We start from the raw sequence: 19,055 nt of genomic DNA, 5'->3' as shown, positions 1-19,055 counted from the left end.
GACATTTAAAGCTATTCATGTTTTCTAGAGTAAATCTGTTTTTATAATAAGAACAACTTTGTTTTAAAAATTCATTGTGCTTTTGAAGGGCTTCCTGTCATCCAAGGACTTTCTGTGTGTCAGAGGCTGTGGGAACTGAGCTCCTGGCATTTCAGCACAAGCCACTTGTTCTCATGGGAGCTGCTAGTCCTGCTTTCAGTGTAATACTCAAATGTAACTACTGTGGATACCCTTTAGCCTCTTCCTGGCTCTCACATGGCCAGGGTGTGTCCCCAGGCCCTGTACCTCCCCTTCAGAGGGGCTCTGGAACTCATCTTGCAGGGTTGCTTTTCATTGGCCAAGTCAGGGAAACTGTTCTAAGCAGAATGGTCCTCCTGACCCTCTATACTGTTTCTAAACTAGCTACTAAAATGATGAATTGTTGCACATCTGTTAAAGGTCCCTTATAAAAATTACACACTCAAGTAGGATGGTGGGACACAGCTGTAGTTGGTGTGTACAGATGCATTGAAGTTCCTGTGTATCAATATTTGCTAAAAAAAAATGGGTAAGGAAATACCGCAAGTGGAGCTGCTCACTGCCTTTGCCTTCCCTTTGCCAGGTCGTCTCCAAGCAGTGCAGGGGTCCCAAGTCTGAGCTCAGCCTTATAGAGCTTCCTGCCCCTTCATTCCACATCCTAAAGCAAGGCAGCATTTTGGCACCCAGCAGTGAGTGCACCCCAGAGCTCTTTCAGTCCAGAGTGCCTTAGCACAGGGCTCTCCAGTGCAGCATCTGCGTCAGCTAGTCCAGGGAATAGATTGACAAGGAAAGTGCTTGCAGAGCATTAGAAAAGCTTAAACCCTGTGCTTTGTTACTTTGCAGCACTAGCTGACACGTCTGGTGTTTTGAGACCACCTGCTGAAAGGATAGCTTGATTGGGAACTATGAGTTTATATTCTAGAGTATAATATATGTCTCTCTTTACATTTAGGTGAAAGAAGTGTTTAAGGCATCGCCTTTCCTTGTAGGGGATGACTGTGTTTCCATCATGAACGGAACAGATGAAGGTAGAGTTGCCAGAAGCATTCTGTGCACAGGGGCTATCCTGGTGAGGGGGGCTATGCTCAGAGCTGCTGGGGGCACTCTTAGCTCTCTCCTTATCAGATGCACGGGTGAAGGACCACTCAGTGACCGTCCCATTCCAATGCACAGTTTAACTGTCTCAGAGGGTCTTCTTGGTGCCAGTATTAGATGCTCATCTTGACTAGCACAGATGAAGTTTCTGAAAATAATCATACTTCCAGTTGTAAGAACATTTAAAGAGAATGCCCAATTACTACTATGCTTTGAATGTTGCTGTTGCATTTTTAATCCTAAAACACACTTACTAAGGTTCCTCACCACCCTGATTTTAAATACGACCTTAAGAGTTTGTTTGTTTGGGGGAGGGAAAGGGAATGTTTGGCTCTCTTGCAACCTCTTCTGAAAAGAGGAAGTTGATAAAGAATAGGAGTGAGAGATGTGACATTTGGCAGAGTATTCTATTTCTTAGTATGGTATCTTCTAAAACTGTCTCCCAGAGGCCACTGGGGATGTTATGAAGAATCGTCTCTCTATAGCCGATCTGAAGGCTGAGAGTAGTGAGGAAGTGGTCGGTTTGCACTCCTGAACCTTAAAGGCGTGATCTACATCTTGTATGTTGTTTACAGCACGACTGATTCAAATGCTGTTTCATCACTCTTTTGTAGGTATTTCAGCCTGGATCACCATCAACTTCCTAACAGGTACATTCACTTTATCATGAAAGCAAACAGTTCAGACCCTATTCTTGAGAGCAAGGGCCTCATTTCTATTCTTTAAAATATGCCCTCAGGATATCTCAGTGTGCTGGCCCAAAGTAGGTTGTTGGAATGGGTGAGGGTGTCCGCCTGGCTTGTCAGGGCAAGCATTGAGTTCACAGATATAAGGGAAGGGGCGCTTCTCTGCAGTCCTGGGGTGGATCCACCAGCACAGCTCCACCCTTACCCTGCAGCAGCATCCACCAGGGGCCCTGTCCTCTCATTTCCGAGAGAAGTCAGAAATAAAACTAGTCACTTCGAATATTAAATATGATGTGAATGCTAATCACCTTATAACTGAACTCCTCTATAGTAGGTAGAACAAGGGGCAGAAACATCTGTTTTTAGAAACAGGCAGCAAGGAGTTACTTTTCTTATATTAACTCAGTGCCTGTGGATTTTTGTTCGTTTAATGTAATGATGGACAAGACCAGTGTGGCTGACACATATATAAAAAAGAAATTTCCTGGGCCCTGGGGAATGGAGAACCATGTTAGGGCCCTGGGGAATGGAGAACCATGTTAAGTGACAGATCAGGAGATAGCCTCAAGAGCTGAGGTGGGGGAAGGCATGCCTGGGGCATGTAGGAATATCAGAGAAGTCAGCGTGTCTGAGCAGTGAGCAGTAGATATGGCAGGCCCAGCATCTCCGCCACAGGTCTGTGCTGTCCTCCCGTTGTTCAAATTAAAGCCACAGCCAGTGGAGCTGTTGTTCATGTCTCTATTTAAACACACAGTGCATCTTTATGTGGAGAGTTTCAAATAGCTGCAGCTACTTCTCAATCTTGTTTTTGTTTCCACTGAAGGGCCTGGCTTCTAACCTCTCCTTACTTTGTCTACTGTACTAATCTGTTTACTAACCTGACAGTGCTGGGCTGGTTTTTACTCCCTGTGCTCCAGGCAGTTTGAAATCCTCAGGAAGCAACAGTGTGGGCATGCTGGATTTGGGCGGAGGGTCCACTCAGATCACCTTCCTTCCAAGAGTTGAGGTAACCAGCCCCTGCTGGGGCCCCACCCTCGAGGCTACCTCCCGTGGGGCGGCCGTAGACCTGGTGGCTCTGGGCCCATGCCCTCAGTTCCTCTCCTGAGGGCCAGATCCATTCAGTTAATGCTGCTTAGTATGATTTTAACTCTGCCTGGGGGAAAAAAGAAATTTGGTCTTCAGTGGGGTGATAAAGTAGATACTACCCGGAGCCCTTTGGGCGAGAGAATGTGAAGTGGGCCCTCTCCTTCCCTCCCTGGCAGCACCCTCCTCGTCCACCATTTGTTGTAATTATTTTTAGTTTTCAGCAGAAGAGCACTTATGAAATTTACTCACAGTTGTCTTGGTTGGGCCATAGTTGTCAGAATAGGTAAATGTTATTCATGAGAAGGAAAACGTAGTTTTTCATTTTGGATGTTTTATTTTTCATTCTTGCTCCAATGAAAAGCTTTAGTTTAGTTTAATAAAATGCTATTTTAATTTAATACATCTGTGAATGTCCTTGTTCTTTGAAATGAGTTAGGGAGTTGGGGACCGTTTTCTAGAATGGCCAGCAGGAAAGGGAGTAACCCTCATGTTCTTCCCCAGGACACCCTTCAGACCTCCCCGCCCGGCTACCTGACATCACTGCAGATTTTTAATAGGACCTACAAGCTCTATTCCTACAGGTTTGTCTTCGGGAGTGAGGGTGGAGAGGTTGACCATCCAGTCACATAGCTCAGCTAGCGCTGCTTGGCCTCCCCCTGGCCTCCTGCTGCCCATGGTGGTCTCAGACACGCTAGGCCCCAGGCACCCCCTTCTGTGGAGCCTCTTTTTCCTCCTCCCTGGGGCTCATCCTACTACTGCTCTCCCTCCATTTTTCAGTTTTCCTACATAAAGTAACATTTCTTCTTTTGTTCTCATTCTGTTCTTCTTTGGAGGAAGTTTTTGAAGAAGTGGGGAAAAGCCCATGGATTGTGTGGGAATTTCCTGGACCATCTGTTTGCCACATGGCACCTTCAGTAGATTCTTTCTTTAAAGCACACATGCACCATAAGAGATCAGGGTTGTCTGTTGCATTCACCAGTGTCCACAGCTCCGAAACAAGCTCCTGTTAAGTAATAGGCCTTCATTTGTTGAATCATTAGCTGAATGCTCTGAACTCCACAAAGGGAGACTCCTAGAAGCAGAAAAGCCTGCTGCTTTGCCAGAGTTTCCTCCGTTTCCCACTTGCTTTGGATCCAGGCCAGGTGAATGTATTGGAATCAGAGTTGAGGATGGCAGGCCAGCCCCTCACCCAGGATTTTCTTTCCACAGCTACCTGGGGCTCGGATTGATGTCCGCTCGGCTGGCGATTCTGGGCGGTACAGAGGGGAAACCTGGTGAGTGGAACGCAGTGTGAGAGCCCTGCTTGCTCAGCAGGCACAAGGAGTCCTTCGGGAGAGGTGCCCCTTCTCCCCATGTCTCCACTGTCACAGCAACTCGCTGACCCTGCCCTGCCTTCCTGGTCTGCCCTCCCTGCCAGTAGGACTTGGGGAGCCCAGAAGGGACCTGTGTGGAGGATGTGCCCCAGACCTTGTCAGTGGCACTCAGATGGGGACACAGGCTAATGTGTTTTACCTGTGTACATTCCAAGTTATTTTTTAAAAGAAAGAAATACTAGTAAAGTTATCTCTAAAATACTGAGCTGGGGGATTTTAGGATCCCAAATAACAGTCGTCACTTATATTTGGAGGCTGCTTGTTTTAAGGATTTGAAGGGAGAACCTTACTCTTCAAGACAGTATGGGAGGGGCCACAAGGAGGTGTGATTCAGGTGTTGCCATGGGACTGGGGAACTTGCTCTGTCATTCACAGTGATTCTAGCCTTGAGAATTTCCCTCTGTCTTCTCTTCCTTCGTCATAAAACATGGGCTTGGCTCTTCCTCCAGACCTGGTGTTGGACTAGAGATGAAGTGGGTGTCTGGTCAAGTTATTAAAGTCACAATTACTCCCAGCTTTCCTGCACCCTCCTGATGGGTCTGGTTGAGGAGAAGCCTGTCATTGGCCAGCAGTGCACTTAAATTCTTAGAGAGGATCTTAGGGGTCACTGTGCCCCAACTTGGGAATGGGAGGACACGGCTCTGAGGCTGGCAGCTCCCTGGCTATCCTGATGACATCGGCTAGAGCCCCCAAGGCCTGACTCATGCCTCTGGTAGGCTTGTGCGTGCGAGCCCAGTTGTGTTCTCCAGCCATACCCCCTTACCTTGGCCCTGCCTCTTTGTGCCCCTCTCTCTTGCCCAAGCCCAGCCGAGCATTTCTACCCACTTCGTTCAAGGGCCTAGTTGTTCTGATACAATGGGAATGTTGAACTGAAAATTGTTCTTTTGGTACATCCAATTTTCCTTCATTTCTTTCAAGTTCTGATGTTTAACCTCATAATGATATCCCCTTTATTGCAAACCAAAAATATGTCCACATCTCAGAAACACCTGTTACCTTCACTCTGGGGCCAGAAAACACTATTTAGCCAATGAGAAGAAGGTAAGCACCAGTTTGCCCATCCACGGCTGGCATCAGTCCCATCAGCTCCTTCACCCTCCTCTTGGTAGAGCAGCTGGGAGACCACTAGTCTTGACAGGCCGCACAAGTACCTGACTAGGACATGTCAGGGCCGTAACACCCACCAAGAGGGGTGTACTTCACAGATCACCCACCAAACAGTGGTTGCAAACCGAAGTAATTTTGTTATTGTATCTCATGATTTCATAGGCTTCAGCTGGGTAACACCTCTACTGGAGTCCCTGGAGTCCCATGTGGTGGTATTTAGGATGGTATTTAGGTGGTATTTAGGGTGGTATTTAGGTATTTTAGGTGGTATTTAGGAAAGAAGACTGCCTGAGTCATAGGACGTTGTGTCCTGCACCTTCTGTTGGTGAAAGCAGGTCCAGGCCAAAATCCAGGGCAGGGACCCACTTCTCTGTGGGAGTCCAGCATGCGCATCCTCAAGGGGTGGCATTGTGGGGCCAGCCTTGGAAGCCAACCACCACATTTCCCTTGCTAATTATGGGGCCTCAGCTTTTGTGGAGCAGCACAGACTGGTTTGGTAGCACCTGGTAGCATCATCCTGGCCCTGCGTCAGTCATCTATAAAATTGGGTAACAACTGCTCCCCTTCTCTTAGGGTCCTTGTGACAGACAATTCACAGAACAGCAGCAAGCCTGTTGCCTGGGACCCTGAAGCCCCTCGGTGAATGAGCTGCACGTGGCCATGTCTCCAGGGCAGAGAGGCTGCTGCAGCCTCTCTGATAGAGGCTTTGCCTCCCGCGGCTGACCTGGAGCACTTCCATGAGTCAGGTCTCACCTGTAGCCCTCCGTGCCTTTAGTGCGAGCCTAAAATATTCTCTGTCCTGTAGGCCTCCCCTCAGTGGAGTCACGTCTCTCAGCTCCGTGTAATGCCCTAGTCTTACAGTGACAATGTGCTTTTCTTTTTTATCTTTTTATTTCAGTGGAGAATGGGGAGGAGCTGGCCAGCCCCTGTTTGTCGCCCAGTTTCAGAGGAGAGTGGGAACATGCTGAAATAACGTACAGACTTTCAGGGCAGAAGGCAGGTACTGCGGCTTTACCCTTCACTGGTGGCTTGTAAGGGTTCGCAGCGGCAGCCTGTCCCTTCCAGTGACCTCTGAGAAGCAGGGAGACTCACCGGACCTCCCTCACAGACAAGCTTGCACTTGTCCTTGAAGTGGACACACTCTTTGAGCCTCAACAGGACTCAGGGAGGCCCTGGCCAGCCCACTGGGATCCTCCAGCTCCCGCGAGGTCTCTGCCCAAGGCTTCCTTGCTGTTGCTAAATGCTTTCTTCCAACAGGCCAGATTTCCCAACAAGCCCCAGTGAGAAAGGACCTGAACATCCCAAGACTCTAAGAGAGTCAGCAAGCCCATTTCTGAACACAGGGAGAAATGGCTTCTCCTTTCCTCCATCAGGATGGGCGGCTGCTCCGGGCTGCAGAGTCCCCTGAAGCCCTGTGACAGGATCTCGCCAGCCTGGCCCCTCTACCCCCACATGGTCTTTTTGCCTTGTGCACTGTTAGCATCATCTAAAAGAAACACTGAAATATTGTTCCCAGGCTGAGGTTTGTCTGCCTTTGGTGACAGTTGTTTCTATTCTTCTGACACCAAATGTGTGGGTTTTCTACACCAACCAGTTCTCCAAACAGTTGATTAGCTCATTGGCCGTTGGTGATTAATTCAGTTTCTCGTCCCTCAGCCCTCTCCGGATGTTGGGGTTGGGGTGTTCCAACCCTCCTATCATGACTGCCTCTGACAGTCATCCCCCACCCTGTAGCCATCTGGGGACCTACCAAGGGTCACCTGATTAGCATAAACTTAGGTCTGCTTGAAGGGGGCTTATTATGAATAGCAGAAGATGCCCCTCTTCACCCCATCACTCAGGATCTTACAAGGGATGTAGGAGGTCTGTATCAGAAACCAGGAACAAAGACCAAATATATTTCTTATCATCCAGTGACCATGCAGGTCAGAGTGACTCAGCCACTTGTGCACATGCCATTTGTTAGGCCCTGCTGTAGCTGCTGGGCACACAACAGCCGTGTACAGTGCAGACAAAACCTGTGCCTAGGCGGAGTGGGGAGGGAGTCAAATAGCAAAACACATGAGAAAGTGCTTTGAAGAAAAATAAGAGGAGAGGGGGTGCCGAAGGAGAGATTGCAGTTTTAGATAAGACAACCAGGGAATATTTGAGAGCAGATTTGAAGAGATTGGGAGTGAGCCTCACAGATCTCAAGCCAAGGGAGAAGCATGTGCAGAGGCCCTGGGGCAGCTGCTGTATTTAAGGAACAGGGAGGAGGTAGTGTGGCTGGTCAGGTCTGAAGGGCAGGGGGTGGGTCTGTGAGCCTCGGGGAGAAATGAAGGAGCTTCCCTTGGATGGTGGAACAGATTTGGGAAGGGAAGATGGGAAATTGGTCCAGGCATGGGCTGTAGGACATTTAATTCCTTAACTCTGGGGCCTGTGTTCTCTTTCCAAGTAAGGAGTTAATCGCCAGCCCTGTGAGCTTGCCAAGCTGCCTATTAGGCCCCAGTTTCCTCTTGTTTGACATAAGGAGAGTGCAGGCCTCACCCCCAAGGCGGTGATGAGATAGAGTAAGATGCTGCATGTTCAGAACTCAGCACAGGCTGATAGAGGACGAATGTAGGGTAAACAATGCAAACTTGAGCCTATTGGGCTGTGTGAAGATGGCTACATGGGGCCCAGCTAGAGGCTGGTGTCTTTCAGTGTCAGGGGCCATGCTCTCCAGCCACCTTCATTCTCAGGGTTTCTCCCTTGATCAGTGCTGTGGCTCCTGAGAGGTGCTGTTGACATGTATGGTGCTAGTGATCACCCTGCTTGGGGTGGGGTCTCAGCAGGCTTCTGTTCCCACCTCACCCTCCTGGTCAGGGTCTCAAGTCACTGGGAAAGGGCCTCAGGGACTGTGACTTGGGTACTCAGAGCCCACTGACTCCTGGCCCTGCTTTTGCTTTGCCCAGCAGCGAACCTCTACCAGCTGTGTGCCAACCGAGTGTCAGAAGTTCTTCAAAATAAAGTACACAGAACAGAAGAAGTGAAGGATGTGGATTTTTATGCTTTTTCCTACTATTATGACCTTGCAGCGAATGTTGGCCTCATAGGTAAGGGTGGGCTGGGCCAGGAACTCGGGTGTGGGCCCCTGGGCAGGACTCTGTCAGAGAGTAGCTGTGCTGTCAATCACCCCAGGGTAAGAGAAGTGGACTGACTCAGGAAGGTAGGTGTCTTGTCATCAAATAAGAGGTAATAAGCCCCTTTTAAATAAACAAATCAGTTCTTTGAGCCAGTCACTTGCTGTTGATTTAGTCTTCTGCTCTGAGGCAGGACTAACTCACCTGTGTAACTCAGACCCACACCCTCCTGCCTTGGTTTCTGAGTCTCTGGCTGATGGAGCCATTTGTGAGAGCAGCCATCTGTCCCCAGCTGGCACCTGGGCTGGGGTGGGGAGAGGTCAGTCATTCCACTGGTCACCCTCAGGAACTTTTAGTGTCTCTGACTACTCCACACCCCAGAGTGCAGTCAGGACAGGAGGTGACATTTGGAGTTTGCCAAGGCTGGTGAGACTGAGGGTGGAAACTCATGGGGGTTTGAAGTCACTTCATTGGGTAGTGAGCAGAAATTTTGTTAATGAAATAATTGAGAAATTCAGGATGCATTGCCTGTGATAAAGATAAGAGCATTAATGTAAATTAAAAGCTGCCCAGAAGAAACCAATGATGTCAGGTTCTGGCTCCCAGGGTCCTGAGACCTCCACCCGTGTCTCCACACTCACTAAGCTGCCTACTGTCAGCCCCCGTGTGGAAGGCAGCCAATTGGGGGGTGGGGTGATTCTCTCTCTCACCCTTCTCTCAGACCCAGGTCCTTCTCTCTGGCATAGAACGGTGGTCCCTGGGCTGCCCTCTACAGCCAACCCTGTGGCTGCTGGGCCTTTGGGGACCCTGCGGGCTCCATGTAGCTGGAGCAAGAGCACACCAATGCGCACTTCCTAACCGCTGCCAGCTGGGGACGATGCAATGCCTAGGGTCCACCACAGCCCTGGCAACCTGCTAGGGGCGCCTCCCCAGCATCCCCCTGTCAAGCTGGGACCCTTCACCCTGACCGAAGGCTGTCCTTTTCCTAGGGTTCCGACACCTTCCCAGGTGACCTCAGGAGTTGCTGGATGTTCAGGAAAGCTCTTCTCATTCTTATGGCCACATGTGGTTCTGAGAGAACCCCTCAGGATCCACCCTTAATGATATTTGCTGACTTAGCAAACATCCAAGAAGTCAGGAGATTTCCTTTCAACACATTGAGTAGCAGCCTCATACCAGACATCAATGTGCGGGACACCTGGGGACCCTGTATTTAACATGGAGGTTTTGCAGGGCATTGAATAAACCAGTTGCTGTCCTTGAGAGTTTGGGGACATAACCCCTCATGCCTCTTCCCGGGAATGGTACAGAGGCCTGGGGCTGTACCCTCCTGGAAAGCCCCATAGAGGCTCTGCGTATTTGTTCTAAGACCTAACAACCTGCTCCTCACTTTTTTTTTTTTTACATAATTTTTTTTCCACACTCAGGAAATATGCCAGAGTACCATTGCTGAGCTCAGGGCCATAGCTTTGGGAAACATTCCAGTTTACTTTTCTTAACTTAAAATTAAAGTTAAAAATTGGGGTCCTGGGATCCTGGTGAGCTTCCTCTGGCAGCCACTGTAAGATCCCTGTGTGCTGGCCACCCCCATGTGGTCCTGTGTGAAACACTTGCCCACTGGCCAAGCTGCGTCAGGCACCTCAGAAACCATGGGGCTGCCCTGCTCACAGCCAGGCTGGCAGTCAGCTCTTAAGCACAGCCCTGCGCCTGCCCTCTGGGTTCCCCAGGTGACAGCCTCGGGGCCTCAGTGGCATCGAGATTCCTGTAGTGCTGGTACAAACTGGACACTTGGTCTTATCCTACAGATGCGGAGAAGGGAGGCAGCCTAGTTGTCGGAGACTTTGAGATTGCAGCCAAGTATGGTGAGTGCCTACTGCAGTTCCCCAGGTGAGAAGGGCTGGAGCTTGAGGCAGGGACACTGTCCCAGCCATGACAGATATGCTGCAATGCTTGTGACATAAGCAGTGCCACCAGAATTCCTGGATTTGGTTCTTGATTCTGTCTGCCAGATGAGTGTTCAGAGGTGTGAGAGTATAGAGTTGAGAGTATACTTGGGGTCACCATGCTGGGCTCAGACCAACGATTCACCACATCCCGTCCTGTGTGGCCACAGGTGGTAGGGAAGGGGGCCATAAAAAGCCCTTATTGTGAGGAATGAACTCCCTTGATTTTACTTTTCCTGATGCCTTCCAGTGATTCAGGTAAACCCTAAGAGTGATTTCCCCTGAGAGTGTCCCAGTAAATTAAAAATTGTCACCAGGACCTGAAGAAGCCAAGGACCCCAGAACAGCAGAGTTTGGCACATGAGGGGTGAAGAGCTTTTGCTCTGGGGTATCAGGTGGCTGGCCCTGCAGCCCTGAGCCACCCCTCTCTCTTCATCATCTCTCTCACCCCAGCCGAACAGGGTATGAAGTGAAGGCTTGCTGTAGATTTTCTGCTCTTTGGTTGCCATTCCCAATTGCATGTCAAAAGAGTTGATCTTTGTATGTTTCTCCATAGAAAGTCCTTCTTCCTCACCCCCCAAATGGCTTCTAAGCTTTCTTGTCACTTCTGGGTTTGTCTTGTGGACACTGGGTGTCCATGACTTCAATAGGAAAAGGTACCTGGCAGAATTCCGGGGCAGCTGTTGGCAGGTTTGTCCATCACCCTTGAGAATAAGAGGAGATTGTTCTGAGCCAGCTTTGTTGGTGTTTTCATTCCTCAGAAAGCCAGGTGTGCATCTAGGAGAGTGTCCAGTGTCATGGGTGCAGAGATGTGGCCTTCACCCATGACACTGAGATAGGAGGTCCAGCCTCATGGAGATTGGCTGCCTCAAGGTCCTGCTTTTTGGTGTGTTCCTGGCGAGTCACTGTCCTGCTCTGAGCTGTTGGCTTATTTAGATCAGCAGTGAGGACCTGGGGCCAGCACAGAGCCTGGTGCAGAGTGGATACCTGGAGTGGGTGGGGTTAGGTCTGTGCACACCTACCTGCACCCCCAGGTAGTGAACCACCAGGAACCTGACTGGGAACCGGCTTTCTCATCCCCAGTGTGCCGGACGGCGGAGACCCAACCACAGAGCAACCCCTTCATGTGCATGGATCTCACCTACATCAGCTTGCTGCTCCAAGAGTTTGGCTTCCCGGGAAACAAAGTGCTGAAGGTAAGGACTCACCTCTGGGTGCCCCTGTGCCCTTCATGGCCTGAGGGGCCAGAACACTGCCTCCTGCCTCCCACCCAGGCCATCATTTCACCTGTGTGCATGGTCCCCTCTGCCCCTCCCTTTGTCTTCTCCAGCTGACTCGGAAAATCAACAATGTTGAGACCAGCTGGGCTCTGGGGGCCATATTTCATTACATCGACTCCCTGAATGGACAGAAAAGGACGGCCTCGTAGCAGCTGAGCTGCCCACTGTCCTCCAAGTAGTGGCTCCATCTCTGCAGGAAAAGATCCTTTGGAAACCCTTGATGTGTTGGAAGGGGGCCAAGCTCAGCTGAGACCCCTCCTCCCTGCAGCCTTGCGGACCCGCCCCTGGAAGGGCAGAGGACTGGAACTCAGCCCAAGCCCAACACCTCCTCCTACCTGCCTCAGCTCCAGGTGGTCAGTGAACCAGCTAGGGAAAGGGCACATGCCAAGGCCAGGATGATGTAGTCCCACTGTCCCCACTGACCCATCTGTAGGGTTGGAAAGCTGTGACATTCATCCCTATTACTGCAGTCTTGTTTTGTGCCCCTGCCCCTGTCTCCCTCAGTTCCCCAAGGCAGACCTCCACCTCTCCCTGAATTTGCGAGGAGGCTCTGCAGGCTGTCCTGGCTGCTCTCAGGGCGAGCTTCGCGAGAACCATCGTGAACCTCTGGGACAGTGGGTTGGGTGGGGCGCTGTGAACTCTGGACTTGAATATGTTTGTTCCTCCTTGAGTGTGGGTACGTGAAGTCATACAGAGGCCTGTTTCCTCAGTCTTTGGGTGGCTCAGGGTTAACCATGGAGTTGACACTATGAATAGGAGGAGGGGCTGAGGGAAATACCTCTCCATGGCCCTCAAAAAAGGCTGAGTGTGAGCGTGAGCTGCTGTAAAATATTTATGGTTGTGCTGTGTGAGTGGTGTCTCTGTCGCTCAGCACTCAGTGCTTGTGTGGCCACTGCGTTCTGAGCCCCAGTGAATACTTCACTGCTGTGAACCGTGTGCAGTCAGGCAGTGTCAGGAGACACGTGCTCCCTGGTCAGCCAGCAGAGCAGTCTCCAGAACTGCCCTCATGTGGCTTTTCCCCCTCGAGCTCCACAGGACACTGATTCAGCCTTCCGTGTCTGCACTGCGAGCTCTATCAAGGGGAGATACGGGCTGTGTGCTGCACACAGTGTGGTCGCAGGTTCACAGTCATTTTCTGGTGAATGTACAGTACACAGGGTAAGCCGAACCTCGTGTGTTCCACTCAAAATAAAGGTTTACCAGTTACCAAAGTTACTGCTCCTCTGTGACTCTTGTCAGATCAGTGACATTCATCCACCCAACACTGGCAGGAAGGACCTGAAATCCCTGTTTACTAAAGTTTAAACAAAATACTGCCCAAGTGGGGTAAGAGGTGGTGGCACAATTAAGTGCTGTCAGTATATCTTGTGAGGAGACCACAGCAGGACACACAGAGGCCCCCACTGGGCCCTCCTGGCATCCCCATCTCCCTGGGGAGGCCCAGGCTGTTCTAGGGTCTGGCAGGGAGCCCCTCACCTTCCTGGGGTCTGTCAGAGCAGAACTCCCCATCTCTGGGACTGTTACCTGCAGCATGTGCCTGGTAAGTCTAGTCTCGAGTGAGTACTGAACTCCAGGTTGTAGTGTGTTCAGTGAGGACCTGGATTTAATGTGGGTCAGTTGGAAAGGAGTCAAATGTCAGGCAAAGATGGGGCAGACTCCTCACCCTGATTGCTAGGAGCTCACAGTCTCTACACCTCTCGGGACCTGATGGAAGGAAGCACAGGGTCTGGCCTCCGCCCTTTCCAAGGCTGCAGCAGGACCAGAGCAGGCATGACTGCTGAATAATCCCACGTGGTAGAGGCCTCTGGAGAGAGAAGAGGCCTCTGCAGAAAAATATAATGATAATTTTGCTCCTCACCTCTCAGAACCTTAAATTCCCAGTGCGCAGAGACAGGAGAGGTATCCAAATGTAAGCCTTGGCTGCCTGAGGAGCACTGTGCCTGCAGGACACTTGGGTAGCGAGGCTTCCACCCTTTTCTGAGATTCCTCACCTGGTCTGAATGGGGTGATCATTGCACCCCAACTCCAGAAGGCTGGAGGGGGACCACCAGGACACAAACCACTGACAAAAAGAGCCTGCTCTCCTCTGCCCAGTGGTTTCCCCAGAATGTAACCCCTGGGGCAAAGGTCTGGAGCTCTGTGTGGGACACAAATAGAAGACAAAGCAGAAGAGAGGCTTCCATCAAGTGAGAAGCCACATTCGGACTGAATCTTTGGAGGCTTTCACTTGACAAGGACACGGAAATGACTTCTCCCTGCTCCTCACCACCGCTGCCTTGGGAGCATCTCCGTAGCCCCTTCCTTCCACAGTAGCTAACAATTTGAATTAAAGAACTATAGAGGCAAGGAATTCAAGATACATGAAGGTAAAGTGAAAATTGACTTGGTCCATTTATAGGTTAGTGATCTCACATCTGAAAAAATGTAAACAACGAACTTTCCCAAAGGATTGCCAAATAAGTCATGGAATATTTTTGAGTGCAGCAAAATAGGCAAATAATGTCACTCTGTCTTTTGTGTTTATAAAGTAGTTCTTGTTTTTAAGAATAACTACATATGCACATCTTAACACGTTGTAAAAGATGCAAATTGGGGATACGGTGAGGGTATTGTTCCGTCCCACGTGTCCCACCTTGCAGAGGACATGTGTCTGTGTGCTCTGAGCTTCCTTGCACACCCCACACACTGTCTTTGGTCCATGTGTCCCAAACCTTTCTGTTCCCACTTAGAGCACCCACCCCTGTCAGTGCGCAGTGAGCTGCCTCATCCTGCAGTGGCTGGTGGCATTCCCGTGTCCGGACGACAGGATCGCATAGCATCGTTGTTGCTTCCAGCACTACATCCATGTGCATGGGCCATCCTCACTGCTGGATCAAAGGGTAGGACATTTGTTTTGTCTTAGGGAGCTTCTTAGAAGCATATTTTAATAAGGAATTTAAAAATCTATGTTAAACCGCAGCTTAAATTGAGTGATGATGGAGAGGAGTAGATCAATGGAAAATAATGGAATTAAAATGATTTTTACCCCTAAAATGAAATATAGGCTCTCTGATAGCATAGTTCAGCATCCTCTCTATTTTCATAGGGGTGTATCATTAAGTACCTTGAGGAAATAGAAAAAGTGCCAACGAGCTCTATATCTTAGGTGCAGTCGCTGAGGCATCCCCCTGGGAGACTTGTCTTGACTCCCGGGGTCAGATTCTGAGAAGTTGTGGGGAGTTGGGGGTCTATTTTTTCCGCCCTAATGAAGAGTAGGATGGGAGTCTCAAGAATGAGAGAAAGTCAAAATAGCAGCCTTGCTTATCCAAAGAGCCATTGCTGTTCTACGCAAGCGGAGGTAATGAAAAACCTGTGAAGACAGGAGCCCTTTTGAAAGTAGTCTTTTTAAAAGCTACACTTTTTCCAGAACATTTTGAGACTGCTAGAAGAGTTTAGGGGACTTGCTTGAAACACTCCCAAGTTCTTACCTGCTGTTCTTACCCCAATCACAGAACAGAAACAAGCCAAAATATATGAAATCACATCAAGTCTCAATGACTTTTTTGAGGTATAATTGACATGTAACATTATCTCACATGTACAACACAATGATTCGTATATATTGCAAACTATCACCGCAATAAGTCTACCTAACATTGGTCCCCATACATAAATTTTTTTTCTTGTGATGAGGACTTTTAAGATCTGCTCTCCTAGCACCTTTCAAATATGCAATACAGTAGAGAGAGAGAAACATAGATGTGAGAGAGAAACATCAATCGGTTGCCTCCCATATGCAACCTGACGGGATCAAACCCTCAGTCTTTTGGTGTACAGGATGACGCTCCACCCAACTGAGCCACCCGGCCAGGGCTATGAGCTCTATATATTTTGAATATTAACCCCTAATCAGATACATGGTTTGCAAATATTTTCTCCCTTTGGTATGCTTGCCTTTTCATTTTTTTGATGACTTCCTTTGCTATGCAGGACAGGAATGTTTTAAATTGTGTCCATATTGCCCGATTTCCCTACAACTCCACTGGCAGCCTTGATGACGGCTTCCCCAAACCTTCACCAACACACTACAACCAGTTTGCTCTACCATTCTGGCAGGTAAAAAATGATAACCGGTAGTTTCACTATGTACTTATCTAATGCATCTTGTGTCTATGTCCAAGAATATTTCCTTTTCTGTGAAACATCTATTTGTGTCCCTTGCCATTTTTTCAATGAGATTGTGGTCATTTTCTTATTGACTTTAGGAGATTTTTATATATTAAGCAAATTAGCCATGTGATAAAATGCGTTGTACATATTTTCCCCATTTTATTATTTTTTACTTTATGGTGCTTTTTCAATGCACAGTTTTACTATTTTTATCTGTTTAAATTTCTCTAATTTATGGCATTTTTATACAAAGTTATCTTATATGATGACTTCTGGGTTTTGTGTCATAATTTGACACAAAATAAGACTTCCCTATTAAGATAGTTTTAAAAAGTTAACAAAATTATTTTGGTGCTTTTTTTTTTTAATGGTTTTAATTTTTACTTTACTTTAGTGACATAGAAGCATGGAACAGACTGAGGAATCTCAGAGGGAAGGCAGGGGCCGGTGGGTGGGTGGGTGGGGAGAGATTAACCAAAGAACTTATAGGCATATATGTACAACCTATGGACACAGACAATAGTGTGATGAAGGCCTGGGGTAGGGACAGGGGTGGGTGGGTTCAGGTAGAAGGGGTCAATGGGGAAAAAAGGGGGACATCTGTAATGTGTAATACATAAATCTATAAATTAAATAAATAAATACAAATAAAAAAGTGAGAAGCTATAAATAATAAATAAAAATTAAAAAGTGAGAAGCCATAAAAAATTAAAATTAAATAAGTAAATAATAAAACCAAACTCTCACTATTGAAAGAAAAAAAAGAACTCCCAGCATATGCTTTTAAATATTCTCAGGCATAACAAATCGTTGTTTTAGGATGGATTTGATTTTAGGACTGTTTCAGAATCATTAGAAGGCAAATGTGATATTCAAACTGGGATACTACCACTTGGGGGTACAGTCAAGGATGGCTGTGAAGTACTGAGGCAGTCCCAAAGGGCAGCCTCCAGGAGTGTGTTGAGTACAGCAGTGTCAGTGAGAGTATAATTTTAGAGTCTCCCAAGGTAAAAACTGTGAGGAAACCGTGCTTGGGTGATTCCTGGTAAAGGTGTTTAAAATGACTTTTTGGAGACCATGAAGTGTGAGGAGTGTTTGAAGCAACATGGCTGTTCGTCCTGTTGGAGGGAAACTGTTCCCTCCTTTTGCTCTTCTACTCACCACTCAGGGCTCTGCTCTTTATTTTTGCTTGTTTTCTGGTTAATCCACACCTGAGGATATTTTTTCCATTGCTAGTCAGAGAGTGGAAGGGAGGGAGCAAAGGAGGGGGAGAGAGAGAAACATCGATGTGAGGGAGACACATTGATTGGTTGCCCCCCGCACATGCCCCACCCAAGGCTGGAGAACAGACCTGCAGCCCGGGTGTGTGCCCTTCACCAGGAATCTAACCCACAACCCCTCGGTGCATGGCCAGCGCTCTAACCACGGGGCCATGCCAGCCAGGGAAGCACTCTACTCTTAATACTTCACTCTGACACCAGGTGTGTGGGGGCTTTCCACACCAAGCAACTCTGGTATTTTACAATTCTGACACTGCCTACCCAGAGATAGCATCAAATCCCACAAGTTAAGGGCTCAGTCCCACAAGACTGCCCCTCCCTGCCCCTGCAGATGCCATTTCCAAGTCCAGGTTGTCACCTGTGCTTCTGACCAGCCACCTAAAGGCAGAGGTTCCCGTGACCTCCTCCTCAGATTTAGTAATCTGCTAGAGAGGTTCACAGAACTCAGGAAAACAATTTACTTACTATGGATGATTTATTGCAAAGGAGACATGAGCAGCCAGATGGAAGAGACACATAGGGCAAAGTTTGGGGAAGAATGCAGAGCTTTCATGCCCTCTCCAGGCAAACCACCCCCCAAACACCTCCACATGTCAACCATTCCAGAAGCACTTCAAACCCTGCACTTTGGAGATTATTGTGGAGGCCTCATTACACAGATTTGATTGATTAAATCATTGGGCATTGGTGATTAAGTCAATCTCCAGTCCCCCTCCCTCCCCGGAGGTTGGGTGTGGGGAGGGCTGAAACTTCCAGCCCTCTAATCGTGTGGCTGGCTCCCTTGGCAATCAGCCCCCACTCTATGGTTACCTAGAGGCTCTCCATAAATCATCAAGTTAACATAAACTCAGGTGTGGTTCAAAGGGCTTATGGGACTAAATATTATAACAATATATTGTTATAATGGTTAGGAAATCCCAAGGGTTTTGGGAGCTATGAACCAGGAGCAGGGACAAATGCCAAGTATAAATTTCTTATTGTAAGCCACAATATCACTGTCCTAGAAAGAGAGGTTTTAGGGTGGGTGGGAGTCTGACAGCCGGATTGTCAGACCCTGGCCTTATCTGTGTTGCTCCAGAGGGCAGAGTTCAGACACAGGTAAAAGTGATAGGAAACCTGTTTTCAGGTTTTTCTGTCTAACAGGGAAAGATGTCCTGAAAGAAGATGGGCTCTTTTGTGGGGGTATGTCCCTGCCCCGTCAGGATGACAGGTCAGAATCAGGCACCACCATGGCCTCTTCATACTCAACATCCTTGGATTTGCCTTGAAAGTTACCTTGAAGGTCATGGCCAGGTAAGCATACCTAACATGTAACATCTCTCCATTTTGAGTTGAAATAAGAAAATGGCTTGTGTTTGTAGATACTTATTGTGTGTCAGGCATGGGACTGACTGCTTTTTTGTGTAACCAATGATTTAATCATCACAGCAACCCATGGGGCAGGTATGAGTCATGACCATCGTGCAGCAAGAAGCTGGGCCCAAGAAGCCAACCATCAGTGAGTGAGGCGATGAAAGCCTCCAGACCCCACCCGATCCCAGGCCTGGAGGCTTTCAAACCCCAAACTTTGTGCCACGTTGCCTCTGAAGTTAAAATTGTCTCTAGACAAAATTTTCCTCATCACATCAGGCCTTACATGCAGCTGTTTATCAAAAGCAGGTCTCTCCACTAAAGATTCAGTCGTCACAGTAATAGTGAACTTTGTAATATTTAGAAAAATAGTTATACAGTCAAGAGAAATAAACACTAGCTCCAGGCCTAGCTGCCCTTTTATCATTTTGACAGCCTTTTATTCTCACTTTTCAGTGTTAATTGTGATTAGAGGATAGTTTCTATGGAGGAAGTTAAGTCCAGCCCTGTAAGTCTTGGCGTCTGCCTCAGGCGTCACGTAGTTCAGAAGCAGACGCTCCCCTCTAAGGCGTCCTGTCTCGAGAAGC

The 19,055-nt window shown here is 48.4% G+C and overlaps 1 protein-coding gene across 7 annotated transcripts in view; it reads left to right on the top strand.

The window, feature by feature from the left end:
- ENTPD6 (ectonucleoside triphosphate diphosphohydrolase 6) overlaps positions 1–12,692 on the top strand; it is a 35,359-nt gene extending 22,667 nt beyond the window's left edge. For 4 of the 7 annotated variants that reach the window (XM_016219070.2, XM_087819150.1, XM_087819151.1 and 1 more), the window contains exons 5-14: positions 971–1,046; positions 1,689–1,763; positions 2,717–2,805; positions 3,387–3,466; positions 4,095–4,159; positions 6,264–6,365; positions 8,299–8,439; positions 10,272–10,328; positions 11,493–11,605; positions 11,740–12,692. In XM_016219070.2, coding sequence (XP_016074556.1) covers positions 971–1,046; positions 1,689–1,763; positions 2,717–2,805; positions 3,387–3,466; positions 4,095–4,159; positions 6,264–6,365; positions 8,299–8,439; positions 10,272–10,328; positions 11,493–11,605; positions 11,740–11,838 — 897 coding nt within the window. In that variant the 3' untranslated portion in view covers positions 11,839–12,692. The remainder of the gene's footprint in view (positions 1–970; positions 1,047–1,688; positions 1,764–2,716; positions 2,806–3,386; positions 3,467–4,094; positions 4,160–6,263; positions 6,366–8,298; positions 8,440–10,271; positions 10,329–11,492; positions 11,606–11,739) is intronic. The other 3 variants (XM_016219074.2, XM_016219073.2, XM_016219075.2) reach the window with 3 other exon arrangements.
- Positions 12,693–19,055: the final 6,363 nt, after the last annotated feature.

Source organism: Miniopterus natalensis, chromosome 7, assembly GCF_054644295.1.
Source record: "Miniopterus natalensis isolate mMinNat1 chromosome 7, mMinNat1.hap1, whole genome shotgun sequence".
NCBI classification, from domain to species: domain Eukaryota; kingdom Metazoa; phylum Chordata; class Mammalia; order Chiroptera; family Miniopteridae; genus Miniopterus; species Miniopterus natalensis.
This window is presented reverse-complemented; position numbering and strand designations above follow the sequence as displayed.